The 22,194-nt window shown below is 41.6% G+C and overlaps 1 protein-coding gene across 1 annotated transcript in view; it reads left to right on the top strand.

Moving 5' to 3' along the window:
• Positions 1-22,194, top strand: part of kcnq1.1 (potassium voltage-gated channel, KQT-like subfamily, member 1.1) — a 44,827-nt gene that overhangs the window by 10,100 nt on the left and 12,533 nt on the right. The window contains exons 3-10 of the mRNA XM_026161486.1: positions 8,198-8,324; positions 8,920-8,998; positions 9,462-9,558; positions 14,744-14,884; positions 19,625-19,735; positions 20,196-20,291; positions 20,482-20,598; positions 21,705-21,843. Coding sequence (XP_026017271.1) covers positions 8,198-8,324; positions 8,920-8,998; positions 9,462-9,558; positions 14,744-14,884; positions 19,625-19,735; positions 20,196-20,291; positions 20,482-20,598; positions 21,705-21,843 — 907 coding nt within the window. The remainder of the gene's footprint in view (positions 1-8,197; positions 8,325-8,919; positions 8,999-9,461; positions 9,559-14,743; positions 14,885-19,624; positions 19,736-20,195; positions 20,292-20,481; positions 20,599-21,704; positions 21,844-22,194) is intronic.

Raw genomic sequence — 22,194 nt, 5'->3', positions numbered from 1 at the left:
GTATGGCAAGTGGAATGGGAAAACGGAACAGGAATTATGAAGACGAGAGTGAGCAACCCATGCAAATAGGACGCTCCAGATTAACGCCGGAAGAGCGACAACGGCGTTGGAGAGCTGGTGAATGCTTCTACTGCGGCCGTAAGGGCCATATGGCCGTTTACTGTCCTGACCAGCCAAAAGACCGCGCCCGCCAGTAGAGGGGATAGTACGGGTGGGCGAAGTTTCCTGTTCACAATCTCCTCCTCGCTTGATGCTTGCGGCTAAACTAACGGTTCGTTCTGTTTCTCACCCACTCCACGCACTAATTGATTCAGGTGCAGAGCAGAATTTCATTGATGAGTCCCTCGCTCAAGAATTAAAACTAAACACTAAACCACTGCCACACTCACTCCAAGTTACCGCCCTCAGTGGGCAGCGTCTCCCGGATATCACCCGTATTACTGAGCCAATATCATTAACCCTCTCTGGTAATCATTCTGAGATGTTGCAGTTATTTGTGTTTAAGGCTAGTCACCACTAGTCTTAGGGTTCCCCTGGTTATGCCAACACAACCCAGTCCTGGATTGGAGGAAGTAAAGCATTCTAGGGTGGGGAGAGGAATGTCATATGTCTTGTCTAAAAGCCGCAACTCCACCCGCGAACCCTCAGAGTAACCCCCCACCATCAGAGTCACCCGATCTCTCATCTGTGCCCTCAGTCTATCACGATCTTAAGCAGGTTTTTTGTAAAGATAGAGCACGTTCTCATTCCCCTCACCGGCCGTACGACTGCGGAATTGATCTTCTCCCAGACGCCCCATTTCCTACCAGCCGATTATACAGTCTTTCACAGCCTGAACGGAACAGCATGGAAAAGTACATTAACGAGTCGCTCGCCGCAGGTCTGATTCGCCCGTCATCATCCCCTGTTGCGGCGGGGTTCTTTTTTGTTGCTAAGAAGGACAAGAGCTTACGGCTGTGCATAGATTATCGAGGCCTCAACAATATCACCACCAAAAACAAATACCCAATACCACTACTGATATCACCCTATGAACTGCTCCAAGGGGCCACAGTTTTTACAAAGCTGGATCTGCGTAACGCGTACCATCTGGTTAGGATACAAGAGGGGGATGAATGGAAGACGGCTTTTAACACATACTTGGGCCATTTTGAGTACCTCGTTATGCCGTTTGGTCTAACCAATGCCCCAGCTGTGTTCCAGGCTTTTGTCAATGACGTGCTCCGAGACGTCCTTAACCACTTTGTGTTCATCTAACTTGACGACATTCTCATCTTTTCACGCTCCGTCTCTGAACATGAACGTCCGGCTGGTTTTGCAACGTCTTCTCAAGAACTGTCTCTTCATGAAAGGTGAGAAGTGTGAATTTCATGTGACCACCGTTTCATTCCTGGGCTACATCATTGAACAGGGTAATCTCAGGCCCGACCCAGCTAAGGTCCAAGCTGTCAATAATTGGCCCGTCCCGACAAACCGCAAGCAAATCCAAAGTTTCCTGGGTTTTGCTCATTTCTACAGACGATTCATCCGTGACTACAGTAAGCTTGCTCTCCCACTAACTCGTCTCACATCTCCCAAGGTTCCCTTCTGCTGGAAGGAGTCAGCACAAAGGGATTTCAGCCTCCTGAAGGCTCGTTTCTCCTCCACACCCATCCTGGTTCAACCTGACCTCGGCCTGCAGTTTGTCGTGGAGGTGGATGCCTCGGACACAGGGGTGGGGGCCATTCTATCCCAGCAACAGAAGGGTAAGCTCCATCCCTGTGCCTTCTACTCTCGCCGTCTCTCATCTACTGAACAAAATTATGACGTTGGGGACAGGGAACTGTTAGCCATTAAGCTCGCTCTAGAGGAATGGCGTCCCTGGCTGGAGGGCGCTGCCCAGCCGTTTGTAGTTTGGACAGACCATAAAAATTTGGAATATATCCGTTCAGCGAAGCGGCTTAATGCCCACCAGGCTAGGTGGGCCCTGTTTTTCACAAGATTTCAGTTTACTATAACCTACAGGCCAGGTTCCCGCAACACCAAACCCGACGCTCTCTCTCGTCAATTCACTGCCTCTGAGGAGACTGCTCGAGACTCTCCCATCATTCCCCCCTCGTGTGTCATTGGGGCCCTGACGTAGGAGGTTAGGAGGTTGAACCAGCCATTAAGGGGGCCCAACGAACAGAACCAGACCCAGGAACTGGTCCTCCTGGACTACTCTTCAAGAAGCCTGGAGAGGTGTTAATCAGCCAACCTCTGGTCTCCTTCAGCCCCTGCCTACGCCAAGCCGCCCCTGGTCCCACATCGCTGTCGATTTCATCACGGGATTGCCACCTTCGTCAGGTAACTCTGTCATTCTATCATTGATCGTTTTTCTAAAGCAGCTCACTTTGTTGCCCTTCCCAAGCTTCCCACGGCCCTGGAAACTGCCCAGCTCCTGATGAACCACGTCTTCCGTCTCCATGGAATTCCGGTGGATATAATCTCAGACAGGGGTCCGCAATTCACGTCTCGTGTGTGGAAGGAGTTCTGTTCCTCCCTGGGAGCTCAGGTCAGTCTTTCCTCTGGCTTTCACCCGCAGACTAAGGGTCAAACAGAGCGAGCCAATCAGGAGCTTGAGGCGGCCCTCCGATGCGTGGCCTCCACCCATCAGACCACCTGGAGCAAGCAGCTCCTTTGGATTGAGTACTCCCACAATAGCCTCACCTCCTCGGCCACCAGAGTGTCCCCTTTTGAGGCGTCTCTGGGTTTCCACCACCTCTGTTTGCCGCTGTAGAGGGTGAGCATTTCGTACCTTCTGTCCAGCAGCACATCCAAAGGTGTTGGCGCGTTTGGAGGACCACACGGGCTGCCCTTCTCCGCACAGCTGAGCAGAACAAGTGCCTGGCGGACCGCCATGGGACCCCGGCACCAGTTTATGCACCCAGACAAAAGGTTTGGCTGTCGACCAGATTCATTCCGCTTAGAGCTGAGTCTAAGAAACTGTCTCCTATCTTTATTGGTCCCTTTGTGATTGACTCTCTGGTGAACCCGGTGTCGGTCCATCTTAAGCTGCCCTGAAACATGCGGATCCACAATGTTTTTCACGTCTCTCAAGTGAAGCCCTGTCTTTCCAGCCCCCTGTGCCCTCCTTCCAGGCCCGCCCGGGTCATCGATGGCCATCTGGCCTTCACCATCTCGCGCATCATAGATGTCAAGCGCAGGGTGCGTGGTTTGCAGTACCTTGTGGATTGGGAGGGCTACGGAATGGAGGAGCGGTCTTGGATCCCACGTGCGGCCCTTCTGGACAGGAACATGGTGCGGGCGTTCCATGACGCTCATCCTGAGAAGCCTGGGGGTCGCGGGGAGGCTCCCGTTGGGGGGGAGGGGGGTACTGTCACGGCCTGGAGGTTCAGCTGGTCGCTGATTCTCTCCCCCCCAGGGCGGAACTCGTTATGGGTTCACCCCCTCGGAGGAGGAAACACCTGTGCCTCATCAGTGTGGATGGCATTTAAGCCAGGAAGCAACGGCTGTTCTTCGCTGGATCGTTGTGAGAATCGCGTCAGTGAAAGTCGAGCGTCTAGCAAGTGTTTTTCCATGTAGTTGTGTGTTTGGGATCTAACGAGCATTTCTTTGTGTGCAGACCCTCTGGACTATTTTCCCTGGTGTCCCCTGAGTGACGAGTGTCCGAGTGGATTCATGTTTGGAGAGAGACAAGAGTATTCACCTGGATTTCCCCCGGAGCCCTGCCCCTCTCACCTTTTGTAGATAGCACTGCCTCACACCTTTTGTATATACACTCATTGGACATTGCTCATTAATAAATTCTCTTGTGTGCATCAATCCCTGGAGTCCAGTGCGTGAGTCCACCTTGTACACCGTGACAGTTAGAGTAAACAGATGTTTCATTTTGACCATTTTTTTGTTTTGAAACCCCAAATGTCAGTGTGTGCTGTTTAAAAAACAACAACAATCTATTTCATTTATTGATGGCCCTGACCGCTGCATTACAAAAAAAACAACAACAAAAAACATTTTAGGGACAGTTTTGCTCATACTATATAAGTGACTTTTCTACAAACAATTTCAGTGTGTCCCGCTGGCCTAAGAGGGCAAAAGCGCCTCCTCTAAAATCAATAGTAAATGAGATCAACTTAACCCCGAGACACCAGCAGCTGAGCACAGAGGAGCTGTCTGGGTGATGAGTGAGTCACTCAAGCTTGGATAAAAGAAAACCTAAAGAAAGGATAAAAAGGATTTTGAGGAGGACTGGAGCGTGCCACATGTGACAAGTTCACCTTGGCCTGAGGATAATGGGATAAAATAGTCATGGTGGGTCATGAGTCGGCACATCTCAAATCCTACAGGTTTATTTTCTGCTTCATATACAGGGCTGCTGTGTGTTCTTCTGTTTAAAAGTCAGACTTGTAATTTAAAAAAGAAACCAAAAAAGTCTGAAAGTCTTTTATTAATAAATACTATGGTATCATCAAATATACATGCATTTTATTGCAACCTGTTTTTCTGCCTTAGGTTCACCCTCTGGAGATATTTAATCTTCTTATTCTTCTCTTCTACACAGATAATGAATAATTAATATTTGCTGCTAAAATCTCAAACATTCATCTCTTCCATCCTGCATCCCTGAGGGACTGTTTTGTACTTTGTGCTTTCTAGTTTAGAGATTTGCTCTGACCCTGCTACTCTTTCATTCTTTCCTCCCCCACCACTGAAGCCTCTCCTTTGTCTTGTTTCTTTCTTCCTGTATGCTCAAGGTTAACAGAAACCTCTCTGTTCTTTAGTTGGAGATGGAGCTTTGGCTGGCACTGTGTAGTAGTGTTTTTGGCCAGATGCTTGGCGGTTTGCCCAAAGGATTCACATTCTCAAAAGAATTTGTTTATTTCTTTTTGGATCCAGAGCACCGTGACCTATTTAAAGTATAGCTGCATTGTTTTTGAGTGTGTCAAAGTGCAAAGGAATTCAGGCAATCTAAGCTGGCTGACCTGGAATTTCACTAATGGAGACCAGTAACTCATCCTTCAGTGTAGATTACTATTAAATAGATTTGGGGGGGGGGGGGGGGGGGGACACCAAAGGGTGGGATCTCAGCCTGGTTGGGGGGCTCCTTGGCCTCCCTCCTGCTGTGTGCCCAGCCCGGAGGCTGCGGTCTGTGACCGGCTCCCGGTGCAGACGGCTCTCTGTTATAATGTTTCCTCACTTGGCTCATGCGAGCCCAGCCCAATTTTTACTCTTTAAGTGTGCGCGTGTGTGTATGTGTGTGTGGGTGGGGGTGGGGGGATATATGTGTATTGAGAGTGTGGGGAGTGAGTTGGAGGGTGGGGTGGGCTGCTTTTAACTATGTAAAGCACTTTGTGCTACATTTTTTCTGTATGAAAAGTGCTTTATAAATAAAGATTGATTGATTGATTGATTGATTGATATAGTGAGAGTCTAACATAAGGGAACGAGGCAGGAATGAGAATCAGTGATTTGTCTCGGTCAAAAGAAATCTTGCATTGAGGACTTCAGGGAAGGACCCTCAGCGTGGAGACAATGATTTCAGGAGGTGTTTTCGATTTGTTGTCACCCCCCCTTGTGGTTCTCATAATAAGACAAAAAGGATGGAAGAAGCAGAGTTGGGTGGGTTTGTAGGGGTGAGGGATTTGAGAGGAGTGAGATCTAGCGTAGCAGCGGGGCTAGGCACGAGAAGCTGGATGAGAATGAGGATTGATCTTTGCCACCTTTTTTTCGCTTGTTCACCCCCCCCCCCCCCCCCCCATTTCCCCATTTTCCCTTCTGTAAATAGCTTCCTTGTCAAAATGTGCTGCATTGTTTTCTTCTAAATAAAAAACAGACAGCTGTGTTTAGGTTCGATTTCTGACCAAAGGACGCATCCTTAAGGTCTTGTAAACAAAAAACGATAAATTCCTAATCTTAACTAATAATTGTTTGCAAAATCATTTTTCTCTCTAAATTCCGAAAACCACATCGTCTTAGCTCACGTCTTATCTACTCTGTGACTGATGGCATGTTGTCACCTGTCAGTGAAATAGAGTAAAACCACTGTCAGTATTCTGTGCATCAGCTGTCTATAACACTGTTGTCACGTGCAGACACAAGACACAAACACTAAAAAAAATTGCTCTGCAGTACCCGAGGTAAAGAAAACTTTTAACTCAAGCTCCACGATTCACACCAGAGCTTTTGATGTAGAAATCCTTGCTGCAAAATTAAATACTTTAACATTTTACATATTAGCTTCCAGGAACACACTTTAGCATATTAATAATCCAATTTTCATTTTACAAGGTTTACATTTTTAGCTCAAATAATGAAAACAGCTCCAAAAGCTCTGAGATTTCGCCCTTAAAACACAATTTGCTCATCCAAAAAAAAAGAAAAGGAAAAAAAAAACTAAGGAAAGGTTAGTGATTTACTGTCAGACAGCTGCTATCCTGAGACGTGGAGTTTATTGTTGCCCCATCAGTCCCGTCCACATAGTCCGAGAACCGCTGGGTTACACAAGCAATGTAGCTTTTAATGATAAGTATATCTTAAATATGTTGATAGGCTGCTTTTAGGCTTTGCTAGCTTTAGACCAGATTAGTTCCTACAATAGATGGTAAAAAGTTACCATTGTTATACGCCCCACTGCTTTTTGCGCCACCATTTTGAAGCCTTTAAGTTTGCAACTTCCGTTTTAGCATCTTGATTTTTTTAAACTGGGTGAACCACATTTGACAAGGAAATGTGGCTAAGAGTAGCACTGGCTGCTAATTTGGTTAGCAAGGTGCATTGACAGGCTAATACTCAAAGATCTTAAAGAAATTTGGACTTACCTATCACATAAAGGTACTAGGACACTAAACAAGCATAACTTTAAGCCATAATACATTTTAAATGGGTTATTAAACTATAACTGCTTTGCTATTATCACAAAGAGGGAACTTAGCTTAAGAGAACGCAATAGTAAACATTTTTCTGACACAATGTGACAAGAGGCGCAGGTCTGACTGTGGGATAGGACTTCTAACTGAAAATTCCTTAGCCAGTGAGCCAGTGTCATACTATAGCTAATCACCATTTTAAAACATAGTATGACTGAGAGTTACAAAACAGACTGAACCTGTTATTCTGTAACACCCATAATCACTGACTGAGAACATCAGCTCAACAGGAAAGTGTATACAGTAGTGCGGTCAGAAAGCTGTTTTCAGTTAGTGTTCAGATACAGTATGACTTTAAGGCATTTTCACATTGGCTATTTTTCTTGCTCTGAAACTGTGTCAATGCTTGGATTTAATTATTTGGGGCAAGCTGCAAATTATATTCACGAAACTTTCACATTGGCTAATTAGTCAGTATAACCTAAGAAACTGTCACTGGGCTACCAGCTGCTATGAGTTTTCTCTCCTCTACACTGTCATTGTAGACAACTAAGCTAGGCTAACAAGCTGCTGGCTGTAGCTTCACTGTACAGAAAAATGAGTGGAACTTCAGATAAAATCAAGTATCTTTTCTAGAATGTTTAAGTTTTTGTTCTATTAAAAGAAAAATATCAAAATGGATAGTTTGCCTTCCTCTTTAAAACCACCTTAATCCTTGGGTAACATTTGCATGTGAGCAGCTAATGTAGCTTCAAGCTGCCACAATCAGCAGTAATGGGTGGGCTACAGAGGTCTTATAACCTACTTTTTTTCTCACTGTACACCTCCAGATTTTCATCAAATCCCAGCTGATGCTGACTCAAGTACTCAAGTCACTCTGAAATATATCAGATCTTATACGACTCTCTCCGGAGATAGAAAGACTTTATGTAACATTGCTCACATATATATTCTTCAAGATTTAATAACTTGGATGCGTAAAATAATCAAAATCCAGTTTCAAAATCAACTAAATAGAGATAAAGATTATTGAACCACCTGTCAGAAAGCACACATACCTTATTTTATCGGGTACATTAAATTATTTTAACAGCTGACTCAAATCAATGATGTGATACAAATAGGAAGTAGCAAATGGAGTATGCACAGAATGAAAATGAATATTTGACAAATTGGAAGTGTTATCAGGTTTATCTTGGTCATTAATAAAATTTTATCCATATTATTTGTAACACAAACATTGTTTTAGTCAAAGCAGCTGTTCAGCCGTTTTTGGACCGAACATCCTGCAGCAGCATCTGATGTTTGTTTTTTTCTGCCTCCCTCCCTCTCCCTCATTTGTCTGACAGGAGATTGTCCTTGTGGTGTTCTTCGGTGTGGAATATTTTGTCCGCCTTTGGTCAGCAGGCTGCCGCAGTAAATATGTTGGCATCTGGGGCCGACTACGCTTTGCCAGGAAGCCAATATCTGTTATAGGTAGCAACACAACCCCCGTGCACACACACACACACACACACACACACACACACACACACACACACACACACACACACACACACACACACACACAAACACACACATATCTTTACACATGCATGCTGACAGACGTATCACTCCCCACCCACGCACAAAATTTAAACAATATCTGTAATATACCCTGAGCTTTATCCCAAAATGAGATATTTAAGACAAATTCAGCATGAAATTAAAACTGTCACTGCAATATTTCTTCCACCTTCAGCTTGTTATTCTTAAATTTGATGCCTCCAGGTGTTTTTTTTTTAATATGTTGCAACGAAAATTAGTATTAATAATGTTTGTAACCCGTCTAAGCTAAATTGATTAATAGAATCATTCTGAAATGAAAACTGATGATAATTTCCTAAAATAACACTTTCTGTACTTTCTTCTTTGACCCCCACCGTCCCACCCCACCCCCATATGGAGAACAACACTTCTTCATTTCTTGTTGTATTAACATCATAATCATGAGTGTAAAATTATTCACATTATATACGTTATTGGTTATGGCATATGTAGGCTTAAGACCCCTCATTCTCTATTAATGCAGATCTGATTGTAGTTGTTGCTTCGATAATTGTGCTGTCAGTGGGCTCCAAAGGCCAGGTCTTTGCAACCTCTGCTGTAAGGTAAGAGACTGTGTCTAGTATGTACAAGCAGAAACTTTGTGGCCATAAGTATGAAGATGCTTTCTGTACCTCTGGCCTCGATAACATAACTATGTGCCCCTGCACAAAGCCAGATCCATAATGAATGATTTCATCAGTTTGGGGTGAAAGTTTGTAGCCATGACTGTAAGAACGCACTACACCTCTGGGATTAATCGCTGAACTGCAAGCCAGGCCTATTGCTCACTGCTCTGCAAGGGAGAAAATTAGACGAGTTTGCTCTAACATTTGTAAACGTCGAAAGTCTTTACATAGGAATGGAGACCATTTATGATATATGTGATAAAGATGCACACATGCTTTAGGTATCCAAATATTTCTAGCCTTATTGTGTGTACATGAATATTAACATTCAATTGCTGTGCAGAATAATATCTGCATATAAACACTTTCTCTTTTCCTTTTCCTTTTTTTAATTGACCAGAGGGATTCGCTTTCTGCAAATCCTGCGTATGCTCCACGTTGACCGACAGGGAGGAACGTGGCGTCTCCTGGGCTCAGTTGTCTTCATCCATCGGCAGGTACACAATCACTCCTTTAAAGGCTTCAAATTAGATTTTACGTCCAGAACTATTACCACCACCAGAGCTTCGGAGCATTATTAGTTATCTGCCAGCTTTCTGTCAGGGGATTATGCCAAGGATAGTCTGTCCTCTTCATGTTTTATTTTTCCTTTCTATGCGGTATAAAGAGAAGGTCCTCACATGGGAATACCTCATACAGTTAAATGAGTATTCAGCCGAGAACCACAACAAAAGCGCCACTGCGTAATAGCTTGGGTTTTTGGGATATAGGCTCATCTGCTGGAGAGGGCCATGTCTTTCTCTAGGGTATCATTCAGCTGAGACACAGAGGTGGACATGATTAGCCCCAGTGGTCACAGTAGTTGTCCTTAGTGTCAGTATAAAAAGAGAGAGTGATGAGCAGGGGATCAAGGATGTTACTCATCCAGTACCACCTACCATGCTTTCTTGTATTGGCCTTGGCTGATTTTGCTTGCAGCTGAAGCTGGTTATCATCAGCCACTGACCTCTGCTATGAATGTCAGCACAGGGACATATTGGGGCATTTTCAAATCTGATTTCTGACTGGCTGTAGAAAGCACTTTAGCTTGAAGGTAAAAAAAAAAATGGTGAAGTTTGGAATGTACTTGTTATTGAAGGAGATTGCAGTATCTATCACAGCTGATATGGCTAGGGGATGAGTTCTTGTTAATCTGCTAAGTTCTGTTTCCTTAGAAACCTCCTTTGTGTTGCATGCTGTGCTCCTAATTAACCGATTGTTTTAAAAGGTCATATTCACCTTCTCATGGTTAGCTCAGCTAAATTACTATTGAATAAAAACAAATATACACACAAATATACCATCTGCAGTGAAAACTTCAACCCAAGAGTGTTGTGCTGCATCTGACTAATTTTGAGGAAGTAACATTTCTTACAAAGCAAGAAAAGGTTAACAGAGATAATGAACATAGTTTATGCAGTCCATCTACAGTTACTTAGGGGGACTGAGACAATGGGATAGTTTGTTTGTTTGTTTTCAAATGTATGCAATCAAGATGTTATTGTTTTTGGTTTATTTCAAGGGTTTAACAAAAGTGTTGCATTAACCTTCTAGCAATTAAAGTCAAGTATACAGAATTATATATATTTCTAAACAGTTCCTAACAGACAAGCAGTTTCATGGTCAAGTCAGGATATTTTCCTGATTATTCTATGGCAAATTATGCAGATGAAAGATCTGGACTTGATTTCAAGTGATGAAATCAGCTGTCCACTGGAACATTCAGAGATCCTATTTTTTTTTTTTTTTTTTTTTTGGAGGCTTTTGCTATTTTATTTTTTAATAAACAACCTATATGAACACAAATAAACCAAAATAAACAAATAATCAAAAATAAACAAACGGGTGAACCATCTAGTGTGTATATATATATATATATATAAATAACCACACACACACGTACATACACATACCTACATACATATGTATTTGCCTATACACATACATACTGACATATACATATATACACATAACAGTTCAAAAATATGGCATACATAATTACAGAGATTCAAACAAAATCGGGTCTCCTTGACAAAATGTAATGTTTCCATTTATCCCAAATATCACTAAATATGTCATATTGGAGTCTATTAATGAAGGTAATTCTTTCCATTTTAAACATCCCATAAACAATCTCATACCAGTCATTTAGTGATGGAATTTTCACACTAAGCCATTTCTTGGTAATAGTCTTTCGGGCAGCCAGACTCAGAATACCATACAACAGCTTGGACATTTTATCTACATTCACTGAGTATAAATATCCAAACAAAAGTTCATCCCAATTAAAAGGAAGTTGCATACTAAAAATAATCTGTAACTCAGAATGAATCGATACCCAAAAAGTGTTGATCAATGGGCAAGACCAAAACAAGGAAGTGTTTTATTTCTTGGGCCCCACAGTTTCTCCAGCAGCTAGAGTGATTAGAATAATGTTTACTTTGTGCAGGAGTAATAAAAAAAGGAACATTCAGAGATCCAAGGATCAAAAGTGGTGCATTCTTTAAAAGAATGAATGCATCGGCCAGCTCAGCAATAACAAAGTGCCAGGACGACAACGGAAGACGACTAAAGTAGACGATCACAGTATTCTTTCCACCTTCACAACATCTGGCCAAAATGCCTTCATGACTGCACATTTTTATATCAAAAGTTTCTAACAAAGTGCAAACCGCTGGTTGCAATCCAAAAAAGGAAAGTCAGATTAGACTTCTAAAGGAAATTGACAAGATCTGGGGAAAAATAAATCCTTGGACAGATGAAACTAAGATTAACTGGTATCAGAATGATGGCAAGAGAAACAAATTGAGAAATAAGTGAACAGCTCAGAAGCTTATTACAAATCTGAAAGATATCACATCATCTGTCAAACATGGGTGAAGGTAATATTGCACAGGCATGTGTGGCTGTCAGTGGAACCAAGTCAGTGTTTATCAATGATGTAACTGGTGAAAGAAGCGCTTGCAAATGTTCTCTACTCAGCTAAATCCTGCAAATTGATTGTATGGCACGTGAGACTACAAATAGACAACAACCCAAAGAAAGCTGCAAAACTTTCTCAAGACAAAGAAATTCAACTGACAGGTGAGTCACCTGATCTCGACCGAACACAGCATGCTTTTCACTTACTGAAGGCAAAACTGAAAGCAGAGAGATCCACAAACAAATAGGAACTGAAGACTGCTGCAGTAAAGGCCCGACAGGGCATCTCAAGGGAGGAAACAGCATTTAGTGATGTTCATGGGTTTTAGACTTCAAGCCGTCATTCAAAGGATTTTCATCCGTGTACTGAAAACAATCACGAGATTTAAAATTAACCATGTTCATTTGACCAATTAGTTTTGAGCCCTGAAAATAGAAAACTGTGTATAAAAATGACAGTAATTTCTAAACAGTTAATGCAAATGTTTTGTTATGCCCCCTGAACTAAAGCTGAAAGACTGCACTTGAATCCCATCTTGATTGTTTGATTTAAAGTCCAGTGTGATGGTGTTCAGAGGGAAAACTACAAAAAAATGTGTCACTGTGGACCTAACTATAAATCGTGGCTTTCTTTGTCTTTCTTAATCCTTTTAATCATCTTGTAACTCCCCCACCCCCCAAATTTGCATAGAATACACCTACAGCACGCAAAACCATGTGGGACTTATTTCAGGTTTTCTCAATTTTCCAAACCCTGCTAGCTGAGAGTGACAAGCCTTCACTGATGTAGACCATTTAAGGGTTTCACTGCCCAATTCCACTCACACACTGGCTGGGCTGTTCCTAAATAGACTCTGAAAGGAGAGGATGAGTGTGAGACTGACTCTAGGAGAGGCCTGGCTAAATTCAGTCCTGATTGCAGGCATCAGAAGTCATCATGTGTAACATAGAGGGAGCTGTTCCATGAGAACCACACTCATCACATCCATGCTTTATTTTTGTTTCACCTCACACTGCAGCCACTGTTGGTATAGTTCTCATATCTTCTGCTAAGGCTCTACACAACTCCAACAGCCGTGAGGGAAATACATTGTGTACTCTCACAACAGCCAGTGCAGTAGGGGTCAAGTTGCCATCAACCAGCTGGTCTCTGGTGTATTGTATATAATATATGTTCCTTTGTGAGTTTCTTGGTGTTATACAGAGCAGGAATATTTTGCTCCGCTAGACTCTCGCATAAACGCATGAAAGTGCAGCCCCCTCTGTGTTAACAGCTGGAGTTTTTAAAGTCAATGGAGTTTCATTCACTCCAATCAGTATCCAATCCTTGTGTTATAACGGCATTTACATACACACACAGTGGCATTCTAGTGCCTGTGGCTCTAAACACAATTTGCACAGTTGCTCCTGGCTGATACTGGCAGATGGGAGGCACACATCTTGTGAATGTGTTTGCCAGGTCACAGTGACAGCAACACATCTACTAAACCTCAGGTAGCAGCTCAAGGAAAATGTACCTGAATGCGTTAAAAGCTGTTATTTCCAAGAATCAAGTTGCTAGCAGTACGGATGACTTGAAGGTGTTATAGAGGCTCTGTCAGGTGTTTACTAGCAAAGGTCTGATGCCCAGAAACATTCCCAAAAACAATGTGTGATGAAATGAGGAAATGCAGGTGCAAATGTGGACTACTGGGAGATTGTAAGCACCGTTTGTTTAGAGCAATGTAAGGCTAGGATGCTTACATCTGCTGCTGCTTCTCTGTGTCGCAATCTCAGAGTGACAGTTTTGGGCTGAGACACGAATAAAATTTTCACTTATCAGGTAGCGCTCTGGCACTTTGAGTAGTTAAACCCAGTTTAAAATCACGTAGTAGGTGAGTGCACTTAGAGAGCTTTTTCACAAAGCAGTAGTCTAATTACACTCAGACAGGATGAGAGCCCCAAACCCAAGTAGACCTCCTGAGCAAAGTGTAGACAGTTGCTTATTGAATCTGCAACACGATGCTTTATATATATGATAAATACACTGGAAGACATCAGATGTCTGGGTTTCAAAGTAATTTATGATGATTTACCGCACATCTGAATTCAATCAACACCCCTGCGGTGATTACTGATTATTACTGAATTTACTTTCAGTTTAAACTCATTAGCACTTATGGCCCCTTTAAAACTCAAGACATTTTAGTGTTTGCTCCGGCCAAGAATACCATGAGCATTTTAATGGCTTTTCACTTGATCAAAAAAAAACAAAAAAAAAACACTTATTCTGAATAGAGTCGCACAGTTTTGGTTGAGATAGAGCGTCATAATCAAATTTCAGATGGCAGTTTTCAAATAAGATCCCATCCAATAGATGTTCGATTGAAAGAACTGGTGCCGAAAATTAGCGGCAAAATGACAGGTTGCATGATTAAGAACAGCTTTGCATTCACTTTTGGTTATTGAATGACACAAGCCCGCACAGGCAGCAAAATGCTCCAATGGAAAAATTTAATCATCATATTTACCCAGCACTCTTACATGAATATTCACATCCATATGTCATGTTATTAGCAAACACAGCCACATCGAGCTACAGGCAGCTGACTGGTAAGCTAGCTGATGCATTTTGCCAGAAAGTATACATAAATTCACACCTCATATTACTTAATATTTTCTCTAACATGGTCACATGTCCGAGTTTGAAATATGTAATGTCTTTGTGCATGTGTATTTCAGGAGCTGATCACAACCTTATACATTGGCTTTTTGAGCCTGATCTTCTCGTCGTACTTTGTCTACCTGGCAGAGAAAGATTCTGTTGACAGCAGTGGCACCACTGGTTTTGGGAACTATGCTGATGCCCTGTGGTGGGGAGTGGTAAGCATTTGTATTACTTATAGTGTATGGCCATAAATCATTGTACACACATTTTTGGGACTCCTGGGACAAAAAGGGAAATGATAATGTCAATTGAAAAAATGAACTGTGAAAGCATATATATGGAGAGAGAGAGAGACTGGCGAGCAGTCATGTTGAAACAGGAAGGGGCCATCCCGTTCCCACAAATTTGTTAACAGTTGGAGCTAAGGGGCTGAGCCCAACTCTTAAAAAACAAAACCTACTTGAGCCAAGCGCACAGACTCATCACTCCAGAGAACACATCTGCACTGCTCTAGGTTCCAGTGGTGGTGTGCTTTACATCGCTGCATCCGACACTTAGAAGCTAAGGCTCAGACTAAGGCATGGATGCAGCTGCTCAGCCATGGAAACCCATTCCATGAAGCTCCCTCTACGCTCCGTTCTTGAGCTAAACGAAGTCCACATGAAGTTTAGAAGGTCTGTAGTAACTGCCTGCAGAAAGTTGGTGACCTCTATGCACTATGCGCGTTCACTGACCTCGCTCTGTGATTTTACGTGGCCTACCACTTTGTGGCTCAGTTGCTGTTGTTGTTGACTGTAGTAGCAAGGAATTTTCATGACTATGACTATTACAGTACCATCCTGAAAATCACTGAGCTCCTGAGTGCGACCCACTCGCTCACAAATGTTTGTAAAAGAAGTCTGTATGTCTTGCTGCTTGATTTTATACACCTGTGGCCGTGCAAGTGATTGGAACACCTAGATTCAATAATTTAGATGGGTGAGTGAATACTTTTGGCAATATAGTGTATGACACACAAAAAAAGGAAAATTATAATAGTCTCTTTGTTGAGTCTTGGGATTTGGCAAGCAGTTATGATGGTTGAAGAAAGTCTCCAGAAAATGAAAGTAAGTTATTGAAATGTTCTCTAAAATGACAGAAACATGAGCAGAGTTTGCCTGGGGCTCTGAGGAAAATTCTGCTAAGGGGGCCCTCCTAATTTACCCATAAGCCATGCACGCTGTGTGAGATTGCCACACAGTCCCACCTGTCAGCACAGTGCAAACAATTTGCTCAATCTGTTCATCTACAATTGAGTATACTTATACAGAAAAGTATGAGATAAACAAACACGATTTTTTTCACACAGTATATTCTTTACAATCTCAAGATGACACATGAGAATGAAATGCTGCACGAATGACTTTTTGTTTTGTTGTTTTTGTTATCATTTCATATGCACAGCTAAGGAGAATTTATATTCTAATACTGAATCAATTGTAATTGTCAGTCACTGGCTTTGCAAAGAGTTTCCTTTTTTACATGATCACTGTCGAGTTCAGGGTGCTTTTGTGGAGTGCAATCATACTCCTACATTGTATTTTCTGGACTGGCCCTTGCAGAGGCTGCTGCTGTAAAGCATATGTTTCATTTCACGAATGTGCATACGAAGCCATATGGTCACATATGAACACATGTGAAGTGTGAATTGCAGTTTCTAAGCCTTGTCACTTTAGTCAGCCACAAAGACAAAGAACCCAGCCATGGAAATGGTTAACAAGCAACACACAGACATACCAAGAGATGCTCTGTCCAGCTATGTTAGTAAGACAGACAGGCTAGAGGGATTTGCACTACAAGCAAGCACATCAACTTAATGTTAAGGTTATTTGCTGACATTTTTCTTTCTTTCTTTCTTTTTGGAGAAAAACTGGAGAAGCTATGTTATGGAATATTTCAAGCGCTCTTGGGGGCCCTCTGCTGTCCATGGAGCCCTAAGCAAACACTCAGTGTGCTTGTGACCTGATTCAAGCCAGCTCTGTGTGTGCATGTGTGTGTGGGGGGGGGGGGGGGGGGGGGGGGGGGGGAGACCTACCAGATTCACCTGTGAATAAGTATCTTTTCGCTGATCTGTGTTATGAGTTATCCCAGTTTTAATCATGTTTGGGATTGTGGTATAAAACATAACCAGAGTGTTCACATCCCTATATGATTCTAACATTATCTCTATGAGTTCTATACTGAGAAACTATAACAGAAGTCATTAATATGAGAATGTCACTGCTTTGCTTTATGGTTCACTTTGCCCCATTATATGCCGTACAGTTCAATATTCAACCCTATGTCAAATTTAGTGATGCAGTTTAGCTGTTTTACAACTGAATAGGATTAAGGACATAAAGTATTCCTTATAATGTAATATATATTATATATAATGTCATAATATTTCCCAAATACAAGAAGATCTGCCAAAGACTTAGATAGACACTCATAAAACTGTGAATTAGCTAAAATACAGCAGCACTTTAGAACATTTGTTCGACTCCACAATGTCACTGAAAGATACATAAAAGGCCTGCTGTAGGACATATCTGGGCATGTAGTATTATCTGTCCGGATTATGATTTTTCCCAATGAGGATGAAATTGTAATGTTTGCATAGAACGTAAAGAACGTGTTTACTCATGTCTGATACACAAAGCCGTGTGAGCAAATAATCTGCACGGTTGCAAAAGCAGCAGCCGGCAGGTTATATCAGCAAGAGTCAGGCCCCAGTAGAGAGCCTTTCAACAGTCTGTCTAGCTGGTGTTGAGAGCACAGTGACCAGTGTTTGTTCAAAGTAAGGTGTGCTTTAGATGTTTAAAATTAATTACAAAATATTTTGTCCTTACCTGAGGTGTCCTGGGGTCCTGGGCAACTGCCCAGCGCCCTTTAACTAGAACAGAAACCCGTGTAAAATGTTAGTGAAATTATCCTTAGAAATAACTGTCAAAGTGAAATGATCCGAAACAATTCAATTATGATTGTCTTCTGAATTCTGAGATTTGACATTTCTATCCCGGCACAAATAAGATTTTGCAGAAAACCATGACTTGTTGTAAGCTGCTTTTTACCAAGTGAAAGGTCAAATATAGACTGTTTTATCTGTACTACTGATGTTACAGTAGGAGTTGTGTGAAGCCCCTTGGGCAAATCCAGTGGGCTGCTAATACAAACAGCAAAACAAATAGTGCAGAAAACACGGGATGAAAATTTATTTTCAGACAATAAGTCACCACCCACTCGGCCTCATGGAAACTTCAGGGACTCTGATATTAAAAAATGCACGCACACACACATTCTCACACATACACAGCAAAGTCAATAACTTGTCTCAGTATGAAATGAAAGTTGTTGTTGTACACATTAGATCCCATGATTTATTTTTTTTTAAATCTGATTTGGGTCTGCTGTCACACACGCTGAGAGTCAGTTTGGGGTATTTCAGCACATGAAGATGTTATTAAGAGTCCAAGAGGTGAAAAGATCAGAGTTGTAGTTGGAGGATTGGGAAATCAAGGGTCTAATGCACTAAAGACTCAAAGCAGAGAAAGTATTTGGTCAAGTAAAGTCAATAGATAATTGTGGGTTCAGCTGTGGATGTGATGATACAGTTTTTAAACTGTTTGCTAGCAGTACTTTCACTGTTTTTTTGCAACCACACTAGCAAAATGTCTGTACTCTAAAACGACTACTACTGTTTTTGGATCAAGTCAGTGTTGGATACTTTAATGATTTTCTGTACAAATCTAATAACCCCTGTCAGTACCAAGTCATTAGCCCAAACTATCAAGTTAATGCTAATGCTAATGCTAAAGTAAGCTCTGAGCACATGCATGGAAATAGATGTGCAATGAGTAACTCGGTCGATTAGAAAGATTAGAATTTATTAGATTAGATTAGAAAGTGTTGCCCTGGTGCCTGTGTGCCTGAGCTATCCACTCTAATTGGTAGTGTTTAGAGTGTTTATAGCAGTTTGTAGCCTAAGCTTTTTAGGGTTACTTTACACATTGTTCTTTAAAACTTTAGCAGTGTTAAATATTAGCACTCCAGCCTTGATAACACTATGTATATATGTGATAGAAAATAAGGAAAAGCATAATAGGTCCCCTTTAATGATAGGGTAGTGGTTAGAATTAGGGATGCAGTGATAATAAGTCTCCAGAAAGTGCATACAAGTTATAATACTATCCACTGAAATGACTGGAATATGAGCATTGCAGTTTCACAAGAGACATCTGGAGCTCAGCTGTGTTTCCAAAAAAAGTATTATTAGCAGCCTAGTTACTGAAGAGCGAGGAAAAGACGGCATCAAATTGGTATTTGAGTCAGCAGATACTCAAGAGTGTGGTATCAGCAACTGCTCTAGCCTATCTGCAGGGACCACGGATGTACTACTGACTTTGATGATCCCCAGATTTTTCAACCAGTGATGATGATATGTAGTAATGGCGGCCATGTCTCAGGGGACCAGTGGTGTCCTTAAGCAAAATATATGAACCCCAAAATCCAGCTGTGTGTCCAATATAAATACAGAACATAGCACAAAGCAGTTTGTGATACAAACAAACAAAAACAAACAAACAACCTTTATTTGTCACATACACAATTATACAGAGTACAACATGTAGTGAAATTCTTGTGTCCGAGCTGCAGACAGTCTGCAGACATAGTCGCGCCATTCCAGGACTTGGTTTTTAGCATGGGGGGTCTAGCCAGGACCTTTACTGGATACCGGGTGGGAATTGAACTTGTGACTCCCGCTCCGAAGGTGTGTAGTTCCCATTTAACTTTTCATCTAGTGCCTCAGGTAATTATTTAAGCTGTCCTATACTTTGGTTTATTAAAAACACATACCCTAGCTGTATATTTTGATGAACGCTAATTATAAAATGCTACTGTCGTCATTATCTTGTCTGTGTTTTTTTTCCCTTTAGGTCACAGTGACAACTATTGGCTATGGAGACAAAGTGCCACAAACCTGGATTGGAAAGACTATTGCTTCCTGTTTCTCAGTCTTTGCCATTTCATTCTTTGCCCTGCCTGCAGTAAGTGCAGTGAGAAATTTCCATCTAACCATATCATTGAGTTGTGCCGTGAGGATTACAGAACAGCAGTGACTTTGCTGAGAAACATAGTAAGTCAGTGAACCCAGTAAAACTGGGTGAAAAATTGGATTAGACAAGTATAGTTTTCCTCATCACTTTTTATATTACCCTTGGTTCAATATTCATAATAAGGTTTATGAAATGTCTCAAATACTTAGAGCCCCAATTATTTACGTTTAGTTCAAGAAATAAAAACGCTTAATCTCCCCATTTAAATCTGCTAATTCCGTGTTTATGAAGGTTAATGGGAAAAAATAAATTATTCTCAACCGAATAGAATCATGAAGGATCTCTCTTTGTTTCTTCCTTCTTTCTCTATCTTTCGGATCGTGCAGCTGCCTGAAAGTGTGTGGTTAAAACTGAATAATGAGAAAAAACTCTGCTATGCTGTTCTTCACAGGGAATCTTGGGCTCAGGCTTCGCCCTGAAGGTGCAGCAGAAGCAAAGACAAAAACACTTCAACCGACAGATCCCTGCAGCTGCCTGTCTCATTCAGGTATTTGACCAAGAAAATACTCCCAACAGTAGCTCAGTACAGCCGGGGGATTATGCTGTCTCAGAGCTACAGTCTTATTATGGAGACCATCCTTTCATGTAACCTTTTCTTTCTTTTCTTATATGGCAGACATGTTGGCATGAAATTTGTCCTGTCCAACCAACGTATTGCTATTTTTATGCCCCTCCAGACATCGTGGAGATGTTTTGCGGTGGAGAACTTTGATTCTGCCACATTCAAGATGTTTTTGAGAAAAAGATCAAACATCCCTGCCTCTTCTCTATCCACCCCCAAGCCCAAGAAATCGGTTAGTAATCATTTTATAGATTTCTCTGTAACTGCTTCATACACCCGGTTTCCCGTTTATTAGACACAGGCAAAGTGCAACTAATGTAGTCTGAAGCAACACCCCTGCAATACTGTAAATCCTAAATTTACAAAGGTTTCCATGAAGGTTTATGTAGGCTGTTTTTGTTTTTCAGTTATTATGTGCTCACTGTCAAGGCTGTAGTCTGCTGTGCTGCATTGTGTTGCTTTATACTGCAACTTGTTTCTGATGTTTAGACTGCACTCAATGATGCAAATCTGATATCTGATATCGATGCAAAAATACTGGAAACACCATAGTTCTTATGAGAGAGGTCAGTCTTTTCCGACTAGTAATGGCTAACAAATAATAGTAATAATAGAAAAAAATAATAGAAACAAATAAACAGAATTATTGTAAATAATTTCATAAATTAATGTCAGATTGGGTTTCAACCCCCTCACTCACTCTCTACTATCAGACAGGCTTAATCAACTAGTTAGATTTAAGAAAATCATCCATTACTGTAGCATAACAGAATCACAAGACTGGATATCAGATTTTGAAAAGATACACATAAAAACAAACAAGAAACGCCTGACAAGGGGAAAAAAGTCAGCAAGTAAGACAGCCAGAGGCAATTTAATAATGATATTGATTATTCAGCATCTTTGCAACCAACCATACATCTACTAATGCATCTGTTTTTAAATGTTGCTTATGTGCAGTCAGTAACAGTGTTTATTTTGGCCCTCTTTTTAGACTCTGATCCTCCTACTGTATTTCCATGTAATTATCATCAACAGAAATGATAAATTATTTAAATGCTTGACAGCTCCACACTTTTTAAAACAGAGAGTGGCGGTAGAGAAAGGTAGGCAGATTATGAAGATCATTACATCACGTAATTTGGCGACTGATATGCCTTTATGTTTACGAAGGTTTGTTGGCTGCTAAATCTAATTCCGTTTGACAGTTGAGACTTTGGCTGCAAAATCAAAATGTAACTCCAAATGTTTTTCCCACATGGTGAACACGGTTACCTTTTTGTGTCACTCAAGTTGCAGCCAAACACTTCATTGAGCTGTTTGCATTTTCTCGAACAGGTGAAGTTGAGGAAGAAGTTGAAGAGCAGTGACAAGGATAATGGTCCAACTTCCCCCACAGTTCCGAGCATCACCTTCGACTCTGTGTTTGACAGCGGGAGGGAGATGAGTTCAGATGTTTACAGCACTGTTGGCACAGGTACTAAAACCTATTGAAAGAGTGAAGAACAGTTTCTAGAAGAAAACAGACTGATGTTTGTTGCAAGTGTGTAGATATATGGAGTGGTGCCTGTTCTTTCCTTCAAATCAGAATCAATACTCACAGCATCACTTAATGAGTAAAGATTTCATTAGCGCTGCTCAGGTGTCAAACCAAAAATTCTTTCATGATACAGAAAATAGAGAATGTTGAATTTAAACTGCAGATATAAGGCTGTCCACAGCAGGTGAAGAGGACAAAGTCCAAACATTAAAAATAGATGAGCGCATTGCAGGAATATAACGTGAGGTTGCATTGATGAGTATGAACTGCAAGGGTCCTCTGCTGAAC

This window comes from Astatotilapia calliptera, chromosome 1, assembly GCF_900246225.1.
Source record: "Astatotilapia calliptera chromosome 1, fAstCal1.2, whole genome shotgun sequence".
Taxonomy (NCBI): Eukaryota; Metazoa; Chordata; class Actinopteri; order Cichliformes; family Cichlidae; genus Astatotilapia; species Astatotilapia calliptera.
This window is presented reverse-complemented; position numbering and strand designations above follow the sequence as displayed.